At 43.2% G+C, this 10,698-nt stretch overlaps 1 protein-coding gene across 2 annotated transcripts; it reads right to left on the reverse strand.

Moving 5' to 3' along the window:
* Nucleotides 1-1,645: 1,645 nt before the first annotated feature.
* LOC129816841 (helix-loop-helix protein 2-like) lies at nucleotides 1,646-7,862 on the reverse strand. 2 transcript variants are annotated; one of them, XR_008753620.1, is made up of 3 exons: nucleotides 7,264-7,862; nucleotides 5,833-6,318; nucleotides 1,646-3,166 (listed from the first exon to the last, which is right to left on the reverse strand). XR_008753620.1 is itself a non-coding variant. In XM_055871769.1 (2 exons), the coding sequence occupies exon 2, from the start codon at nucleotides 6,267-6,269 to the stop codon at nucleotides 5,895-5,897; it is 375 nt and encodes a 124-aa protein (XP_055727744.1). In that variant the 5' UTR covers nucleotides 6,270-6,318; nucleotides 7,264-7,862; the 3' UTR covers nucleotides 4,777-5,894. The 2 variants fall into 2 exon arrangements, 1 of the variants encoding a protein (XP_055727744.1); XM_055871769.1 differs by lacking the exon at nucleotides 1,646-3,166 and having other exon boundaries at nucleotides 4,777-6,318.
* Nucleotides 7,863-10,698: the final 2,836 nt, after the last annotated feature.

Genomic DNA, 10,698 nt, shown 5'->3' on the forward strand with positions numbered 1-10,698 from the left:
AACTCAGTTCACGGAGAGGAAGGAAACCGCTCAGGGATTTCACCATGAGGCCAACAGTGACTTTAAAACAGTTACAGAGGTTAATGGGTATGATAGGAGAAAACTGAAGGATAACGGCATTGTAGTTACTCCACAATACTAACCTAATTGACAGAGTGAAAAGTAAGCATGTACAGAATAAAAATATTCCAAAACATGGATCCTGTTTGCAACAAGTCACTAAAGTAATTCTGCAAACTATTTGGCAAATCAATTAACTTTTTGCCCTGAATACAAAGTGTTATGTTTGGGCAAATGTAATGAAATACATTACTGAGTACAACTCTCCATATTACCAAGAATGGTGGTGGCTGCATCATGTTATGGTTATGCTTGTAGTCGTTAAGGACTGGTGTTACGTCCGTCGTCGGACATCCCACAAAATAGGGTGGAAAAACAGGCTGCCTAAGTATGATTCCCAATCAGAGATAACGATAGACAGCTGCCTCTGATTGGGAACCATACCCGTCCAACAAAGAAATAGAAAACTAGAATGCCCACCCAAATCACACCCTGACCTAACCACATAGAGAAATAAAAAGGCTCTCTAAGGTCAGGGCGTGACAACTGGGGAGTTTTTAAGGATAAAAAAAGAAATGGAAGGGAGATGAGCATAGGCAAAATCCAAGAAGAAAACCTGGTTCAGTCTGTTTTCCACTAGACACTGGGAGATTAATTTGCCTTTCAGAAGAACAATAACCTAAAACACAAGGCCAAATCTTCACTGGAGTTTCTTACCAAGAAGACAGTATATGTTCCTGAGTGGCTGAGTTATATGTATATAATCTATGGCAAGATCTGAAAATGGTTGTCTAGCAATGATCAACAACTAAGAATTTTGAAAAGAATAATGGACAAATATTGTACAATCCAGGTGTGCAAAACTCTTAGACTTACACAGAAAACTCATAGCTGTAATTTCTGCCAAAGGTGATTCTAACATGTATTGACTCAGTGGTGTGAATACTTCTGTAAATTTGCAAAAATGTATAAAAACATGTTTTCCCTTGATCATTATAGGGTATTGTGTGTAGATGGGTGAGAAAGAAATATGGTTAATCCATTTTGAATTCAGGCTGTGGCACAACAAAATGTTGGGGTATGGGGTATGAATACTTTCTGAAGGCACTGTACATATATTTCAGGATGTTGTGTATCCCTGGAAATATTCAGAATTCATGTGTCACGCCATGACCAGAGTTTGCTTTGTATGTTTTATGTTTTGGTTGGTCAGGGTGTGATCTGTGTGGGCATTCTATGTTGTATGTCTGGTTGTATATTTCTATGTGTTTGGCCTGATATGGTTCTCAATCAGAGACAGGTGTTTTGCGTTGTCTCTGATTGGGAACCATATTTAGGTAGTCTGTTTTGTATTGTGGGTTGTGGGTTATTGTCTATGTTATGTTGCATGTTAGCACATTGTTTATATAGCGGTCACGTTCGTCTTATTCGTTTTGTAAGTTTGTTTAAGTGTTCTTCAATAAAGATAGAAGAATGTATTCAAACCACGCTGCGCTTTGGTCCACTTCTTACGACGATCGTGACATCATGTAAACATAACAGTTTGAAAACATAGCTTATACAAAAGAAAGTGGTTTCTTGGCACAATTTACCCCAGGTTTAAGGTAGATGACCATAGGGACAGGGTAAGCATATAGGGACACATTTCTAACATGTTGGGAAGAAAATATTTCAATTGTGTCCTAGAGGGAGGCAAACCCAACTGAGGAAGGCATTTACATTTTTTGTACCCCCTTTTCTCCCCAATTTCCATCTTGTCTCATCGCTGCAACTCCTCAACGGGCTTGGGAGGTGAAGGTCGAGTCATGCATCCTCCAAAACATGACCCGCCAAACTGCGCTTCTTAACACCCACCGGCTTAACCCGAAAGCCAGCCGCACCAATGTGTCGGAGGAAACACTGTTCAACTGATGACAAGGCCAGCCTGCATGCGCCCGTCCCGCCACATGGAGTCGCTAGAGTGCGATGACCCAAGTAAATCCCCTCAACCAAACCCTCCCCTAAACCGGACAACGCTGGGCCAATTGTGTGCCGCCCTATGGGACTCCAGATCACAGTCGGTTGGAGTACAGCCTGGGGTCAAACCTGGGTCTGTAGTGAAGCCTCTAGCACTGCGTTGGAGTGCCTTAGACCGCTGTGCCACTCAGGAGACCCAGGGAGGCATTTGTCATCATTTGAACTTGACTAAGCACACAAATGTGAGGTGTCTTCAAAGTACTGTGCATAAAACTGACAAAGTGTCATCATCATGGGGTATATTGATTAACCATTTCCTCAACTTGCACCTGGCCAAATGGAACAATTTACACCAAAGCCACCATTTTGACTATATTAGCCCACACAGCTACAAGGCTGCACTTTCGTGCTAGGTTTAGGACCTCATATTGTAGCTTATAGAGACTCCAATTGATGTATAACCTTTGTAACGGCTCAACTAACCTTTTGGCACGACTTACCCCACTTTCCCCTATGTGACATTTCCTTCATTTTCTCCTTCTTATAATTTTGCTTTGTGGCTTTAGTTGATGCAAGCTTTTAGCTATCCGAATTTACTTGAGGTATATTTTTATAGATTATTTCGTTGTAAATAATTACCTTGAACAAAGTATTAGCCTAGTTTGTTTCAATAGGTTTTGTTTTGACGAATTAGACCCACAACATGCTTCTTCTGTATTCACAAAACTGACATGAATTTCCATGTAGAAAATCTTGTTTGTTTATAAATATTTAATGTTTTTCATGTAGCATTTGCTGGGCTGCTTTATGTTGCATTATTTATCAATGGGCTATCCAAATAATATTAGGCTTACAGCCTACAATTATTGTCCTTATTATTTATCCATCGAATAAGCTCTCTTTGTCCAGCCAATATGATGCTTTTTCCGTTTGTCCATGATTCCCATGTCACCTCTCCCTAAATGTCTGTGTGTGTGTGTGTGTGTGCGCTCGCGCCCGTCCCGGGGGATTTGGCAGACGGATGGGCTGTAATGCGGTTGTCTCTGCTCGTCTGCAGGAACACCTGCCCCTTCCGTGGGGAGAGCGTCTGTCCTCCCGCTGCAGAGCGAATCCCCAGCTCAGACACTGGCACAGACCTCGCCTCTCCAATCTGGGAAAATGATGAAATAGCCTGGCGTCACAGATATCTTTAGTGTAGAAATGTTTTAGTCGAATTTCCACCTGAACGTTTGCCAGAATGTCCATACAACAACAAACATTTAAGATAAAAAAATGTATTAACAATTTATACATTTATTAACAAAAGCTTTTTAGGTGTGTTATATATATACACTGCTCAAAAAAATAAAGGGAACGCTTAAACAACACAATGTAACTCCAAGTCAATCACACTTCTGTGAAATCAAACTGTCCACTTAGGAAGCAACACTGATTGACAAATTTCACATGCTGTTGTGCAAATGGAATAGACAAAAGGTGGAAATTATAGGCAATTAGCAAGACACCCCCCAAAACAGGAGTGATTCTGCAGGTGGTGACCACAGACCACTTCTCAGTTCCTATGCTTCCTGGCTGATGTTTTGGTCACTTTTGAATGCTGGCGGTGCTCTCACTCTAGTGGTAGCATGAGACGGAGTCTACAACCCACACAAGTGGCTCAGGTAGTGCAGTTCATCCAGGATGGCACATCAATGCGAACTGTGGCAAAAAGGTTTGCTGTGTCTGTCAGCGTAGTGTCCAGAGCATGCAGGCGCTACCAGGAGACAGGCCAGTACATCAGGAGACGTGGAGGAGGCCGTAGGAGGGCAACAACCCAGCAGCAGGACCGCTACCTCCGCCTTTGTGCAAGGAGGGGCACTGCCAGCGCCCTGCAAAATGACCTCCAGCAGGCCACACATGTGCATGTGTCAGCATATGGTCTCACAAGGGGTCTGAGGATCTCATCTCGGTACCTAATGGCAGTCAGGCTACCTCTGGCGAGCACATGGAGGGCTGTGCGGCCCCACAAAGAAATGCCACCCCACACCATGACTGACCCATCGCCAAACCGGTCATGCTGGAGGATGTTGCAGGCGGCAGAACGTTCTCCACGGCGTCTCCAGACTCTGTCACGTCTGTCACATGTGCTCATGTGCTCAGTGTGAACCTGCTTTCATCTGTGAAGAGCATAGGGCGCCAGTGGCGAATTTGCCAATCTTGGTGTTCTCTGGCAAATGCCAAACGTCCTGCACGGTGTTGGGCTGTAAGCACAACCCCCAACTGTGGACCTCGGGCACTCATACCACCCTCATGGAGTCTGTTTCTGACCGTTTGAGCAGACACATGCACATTTGTGGCCTGCTGGAGGTCATTTTGCAGGGCGCTGGCAGTGCACCTCCTTGCACAAAGGCGGAGGTAGCGGTCCTGCTGCTGGGTTGCTGCCCTCCTACGGCCTCCTCCACGTCTCCTGATGTACTGGCCTGTCTCCTGGTAGCGCATGCATGCTCTGGACACTACGCTGACAGACACAGCAAACCTTTTTGCCACAGTTCGCATTGATGTGCCATCCTGGATGAACTGCACTACCTGAGCCACTTGTGTGGGTTGTAGACTCCGTCTCATGCTACCACTAGAGTGAGAGCACCGCCAGCATTCAAAAGTGACCAAAACATCAGCCAGGAAGCAGGAAACTGAGAAGTGGTCTGTGGTCACCACCTGCAGAATCACTCCTGTTTTGGGGGGTGTCTTGCTAATTGCCTATAATTTCCACCTTTTGTCTATTCCATTTGCACAACAGCATGTGAAATTTATTGTCAATCAGTGTTGCTTCCTAAGTGGACAGTTTGATTTCACAGAAGTGTGATTGACTTGGAGTTACATTGTGTTATTTAAGTGTTCCCTTTATTTTTTTGAGCAGTGTATATATATGGCCTACTACAAAAGGACACCCTGTTAAGCAATCTTTGGAAAGCAGGTATTGGCTAAAGTAAACTATGGAGATTGTCACAGAAAATAATGTTATTGTCCTTAAAAGCTGAACATGAAACCAACAAACTTCTGTAGAATCGAAAAATCTAATAATGAAATTGTTGGCCTAAAGCTGAAACTGGGTCTCACCCTACCAAACAAAACACTGCAATCTCACTTGTAACCTCTGCATTTAACAGGGATTTCAAAAACATTTTGGGAAATTTTTAATAGATAAAATCCGATTAAAAGTGCAATAAAGAGCAACATTCTTCGTTCTGTTGTCAGAGTATAAATAATAACTGTTATATATATTACAAATAAATATGCATGTGCAAACACCAGACATAAGAAATTACAATGTAAACATGAATTCATAAATACATAATTTACTAAGCCTAATTCAAAAACAAATAACGAATATAATATAAAACATATCATATCTGTAAATAAGTGGCACTTATATTCTACTTTGATCTTCATCACTTATTTCAGCGAATCTCTACAGCTATAGGTCCTTTAAATCAGCCCTGTCCGGAGAGAAGTTTCGCCATGGCAAATATTGTCTAACAGGACAGCTTTTCAATACTAGGCTAATAAACCTAGAAGAAGTAGGATCACCCGACATTATTGCTGACACTTTTCTGACACTGCAAATTTGGATTCGATTGGGTAAGTCTGTGGGGCAGCAGTTTCTCTCCGTCACAACACTGAGAAAGAGAAATACATTAGCTCCTGTTTTACTGTGTGACTCTGGCCTAGAGTGGCAGCACATAGGGCACTTTGGCACACACTACAGGCACAGCAGTGCTCCCAGGCCAGATATGTGTCAACAACGTCTATCGGGCATTCGTATGCAGTCCACCCTACCCAGTCTCCATCTTCTGTCTTCTTCTCTCCTTCACTGACGGTGTCCATCCTTGACTGATGACCTACGCATCCAGCACATGGTTGAGGTAGGTGATGTAGCAGATTGCGAGCCGGAGGATCTCAATCTTGGACAGCTTCTTGTCTGGCGGAAGTGTCGGGAGAAGCTTCCTCAGCTCGGCGAACCCAACGTTGAAAGCTTCGACGCGGATGCGCTCTCTTGTTGCGTGCGCGGAACGGTACTTGGCTGTAGCGCGCCTCCGCCTCCTCTTCTCCTCCCTGCTGAGGGAAGGAATGGACAGAGAGCGCGCCTTGCCTTCGCCCTCTGCGGGCTCCGCGGGCAGGGGTGCGCACTCCATCTTGATGCTGTTCAGCAGGGTCTCTGTATCGGGCTGCCCCCAGGGCAGGTCAACGTCTGGCTGGTCAGGACTCAGCATCATCTTCAGGCCGTCTGTTTTGTGGTCTGTTTTCAGATCCAAGGTTCAACCCCTGTGGGAAAAATAGGATTTAGTCTTATAACAAAGTATATGTGAGAGAATATGTTAAGTTTCTATGGACAATTCGATTTTCGATTTGAGAGAATATTTTTGCAAGATGCGCATGTTCGCAAACCTGTTGTGCGCTGTCCTTGGTGCTGATTCTAACAAATCACTTTCGTCTAGGCTTGTTATTGTCTGATTTAGGTGCTGATTTAGGTTTCCCTGTTGATACAATGTGGAGTATCTGGATTATTAAAAAGCCCTTAAAAAGATCTATCGAAAATAGCTTATTACTATTCATAAAGTTTTGCAATTCTGTCTAGTCTTGACCCTTTTAAAACTGTCTCATCTGCCCATTTTATCGAATCAAATTTCCACAGGCTGCATTTCATTAAATCGTATAGCTGCGAACAGAGACCACCTAACACAGCAGACATTAAATCATCATCTGACCTAATTGAAATTAATTATTGTGAGAGCTCTGGATTCACGTGAAACAGCTGGCCATCTGTCTTGCAGACGATTCACCTGCTGTATGGTTGAATGACGCGCGTTTGAAATATGCATAGACACACACGGGATATCCTTTATATGTTGGGTCATATAAAGGAACCATGATTCATTAAAAAAACGTTTTTTTACATTTATTTAACTAGGCAAGCCAGTTAAAAACAAATTCTTATTTACAATGACGGCCTACCGATTTTTGTTTTAAAATATCAGTTCGGGGATTCGATCCAGCAACCTTTCGTGCACTGGCCCAACGCTCTAACCACTAGGTTACCTGCCGCCTCATCATGTAACGTTTAGAGTTTAGAGGGGATAACGTAAATGATCATACACCACTAACTATTTCTATAATAAAAGGCCACTTATAAAAAGGAAAAAGATATGCTTTAAAACCAGCCAGCATAAATCAGTTATTAGTTTCACTTTGAGGAATGTTACAACTCACCAATTTAAATTTGCCCAACTTTATCCAAGAAGGGTACACCCCTGAGGAGTTATTTCCACTGTAACAACTCTCGTTGGTGTCACTCACGGTCACACATCTCCAACCCTTCTCATCAACATTTATTTTATTATAGGTGATGCCAACTTCAAATTAGATGTTAGTCTATTCAAAACGATTTTACGTGTCCATTAACTATAAGCGGACGACAGGTGTTTCTGTTGTCGTTCTTTCGTTCTTTTCATTTGAGCATCACTTGATTGTTTGAGGACAGATTTTCTTAAGTGTTGTCTCTTGACTTCCGCTGTAGAAAACACATGAGGTTGTTGTGAGGAGAGGGTGCGCTCGTGGAGAGAGTGACTCCTGTAGTCCGCCTTGTTTTCCCGTGATATTATGATGCGCTTTAGTAAACTGCATGCCAGGGACCATTCTTCTGTGAGGGGACCGATTACAGGGAATCCTTCCGCCTGCTCGTGTCTCACCTTCGCCCGTCTCTTGTGCGTGCCAGATTGTGTGAGAGATAAGAAGAGCCGAACCCCTAATAACGCATCGCGGGGAGTGACTGCAGCATGAGGAATACATGAGGAATGGTATTGTCTGCCTCGTTGTTCTTTCACCCTCCCTCCTCCTCCTCCTCCTCCTCCTCCTCCTCCTCCTCCTCCTCCTCCTCCTCCTCCTCTCCCCTGCGATAGTATATAGACACCAATGGTGACATATGGTATTGGGTAAAGGTGCTAGTGAGATGACCACGATGTTCATCAGTGACACCACACATAACATATATCTTAATCAATTGATTGATGCAATGATTACCAATTGTTTCGGTAATGGTTTTTGTGTGTATATGTCATCTCCAAAACACAAATAACCTCCATCACTGAATCTAACTGAAACACATGCTATCTTGTTCCGCCATCCAATCACACACAAAGATGACCACGACAGCAGCCTGCCTTCAGAAGCACCTTTACTATTGAGTAAATAACAAAGTCTACGGTTCCCAGGCAACCCAGCACCTTGTGGACCTAGTCATGGTGATGAGGAATTGATGTTTAACAGTTCAATACGCTTATAGACGATCTGGGAGCAGTAAAAGGGGAGAGAATATAGGGCTTTATCACTGTAAAACTACAGTATAACACCTGCTTAGCTATCACTGTCACTGTCATTGGCCTGGGGAGCTAATAAAGCTACTCTACAAGGTTGGGAGGGTGAGGCAGAGAAGAGATGGAGGTTATTTTGGAAGTCACATGTTATACTGTATAACCAATGAGAGACATAAACAGATCAACAGCAAGCTCAATAAAGGTTACTCTATTACTTGGACCAATTACCCAAATATCATGATATTAAGCTAATGCTACCATATTACATGTAAAATATGCCCCTTCTTACACAGAGAAACGAACAGACTAATAAATGAAGGAAACAGCATAGCTGAAAAAGGGACATATGAAACCATGGTGTGGCCCCATCCCAATCAGATTGTGTAGGGGAGTCATGGGAAGAGGGTGGCCATAGGGCTAGCAGCCATACTGTCAGACCTAACACACACTGTTATGCTGTCACAGGGGAAGGGTATGTGTGTGCATGGGTGTAGGTAAGGAAAAGTATAGACAGTGTGTGTGTGTGTGTGTGTGTGTGTGTGTGTGCGTGTGTGTGTGTTCCACAATAAAGCAGCTGTCTACAGTAATTGGTCCATAGACTGCTGTACCCCTCACCTTGGGTCTCCCACACACACACACACACACACACACACACACACACACACACACACACACACACACACACACACACACACACACACACACACACACACACACAGTTTCCCTGTTACTCTACATGATACGACAGCACCACATGAACGTTAATTTGTAATATACTTTTGGGAATGATTGTACTTTTGTAGTATTTTGTAAATACTATGCAGATTAAGAAAAATGCCTGCATTACGAAGACCACTAGATTTGTGTGGGAAGTAATTTTGAGTACTATGAAAAGGAAGCGTCTCAGTTCCATGTCGTCCTCATGGTGTGGTGCTGTAATTGTGCAACAGCATATTCAGTTGCCGATCACCCAGACAGGAAGGATAGATCACACCTATTGATTTTCTGTGGTTCCTTTTGACAGGATGATAAATTGGGAATCCTTTCAACAGCTAAAATTGCCTTAAACACTGAATCAATGGAGATCAATTGTACCAAGCTGTGCTCAGTCCAGAATAACCGTACCCACTGGGCAAAAGCTGGTTGAATCAACATTGTTTTCACGTAATTTCAACCCCAAAAATCTATTGGATGGCGTTGAATCAACATGGAAAACTAATTGGATTTGCAAAAAGTAATCAACGTAAGGTCAGGTCGTATTTTTTTTACCCAACTTTTAACCTAAATCCAATGACATGGTGATCATTTCACGTTGAATTCACGTTAATTGACAACTCAACCAAATGTAAATCAAAACTAGACGTTGGACTGACATCTGTGCCCAGTGGGTAGCCTATACCAACCAGCTAGCCACCCAAACAACTGACCTTTATGGGAAGCACCCATGCTAATTGTATAGTACAAGAGAAATAATATTTCAACTTTGTTGTCAAGATCATTTCTGTGTGGCTGAATCAAAGTAAGACTCTCCTCCTTCTCTTTTTCCTTCTCTCCTTGCTCTCTCATTCTCCCCCTCTCTCTCCTGTCTGTACCCCTGGTCTGCTCTAGCCTGGACACCATCTGTTCCATCATGTAAAAGGAACGAGGGAGCCTCAAACCTCTAACCATCACCTCCTCTCTCATCTGTCTCTGTGTGAGTGAAACCAAGTCAATCTGGGCCCCTTAAAATATAGATCCTTCCTTTGTAGGCTCAATGTTCCATTGTGGATTCCAATAAAATGTAGGTGTAATTCTGTGTGTTTGTGCCTGTCAGTGCGTGTGCGCACTCCCTGTCTCCCTTGAGTCCAGGATGCATTTGAGGAACGTCTGCTTCTCTATATTAAGCTTTCTTTTTCCTTCCTTTCACAATTCCCTCTCTCTCATTCGTCTCTTCCTCCCTATAGTGTTTTCTATCCAACGTTTACATCACAAATGTTTTAATTGCTAAGGTTTTGAAGCTGTCCCATTTCTCTCACTCACCCATGTTCTGACTGTTTGCTTGTCTCTGTATCTTCAATTGTTTTAATGGTGAATCTTATCCACAGTAGATTATGAAGCACCGTAATTGACCAACATGCAGAGTGAAACTCAGTTAATTTATCTGTTTTCTCTCATTCCGTCTGGTTGCCATCTGTTGTCATCTTTTGTTTCTGCTGGTCTGGAATCAGATGGCATCTAATCGATAGGCTTTGTAACCATGGCTACTGGACCAACAGGAGATGAGGAGTAAGGGAGGGAATAAAGGAACTCAAAGGAGGGATGGAGTGAGTGAGAACTCAATTGCAGGACCACT

This window comes from Salvelinus fontinalis, chromosome 19, assembly GCF_029448725.1.
Source record: "Salvelinus fontinalis isolate EN_2023a chromosome 19, ASM2944872v1, whole genome shotgun sequence".
In the NCBI taxonomy this organism is placed as follows: Eukaryota; Metazoa; Chordata; class Actinopteri; order Salmoniformes; family Salmonidae; genus Salvelinus; species Salvelinus fontinalis.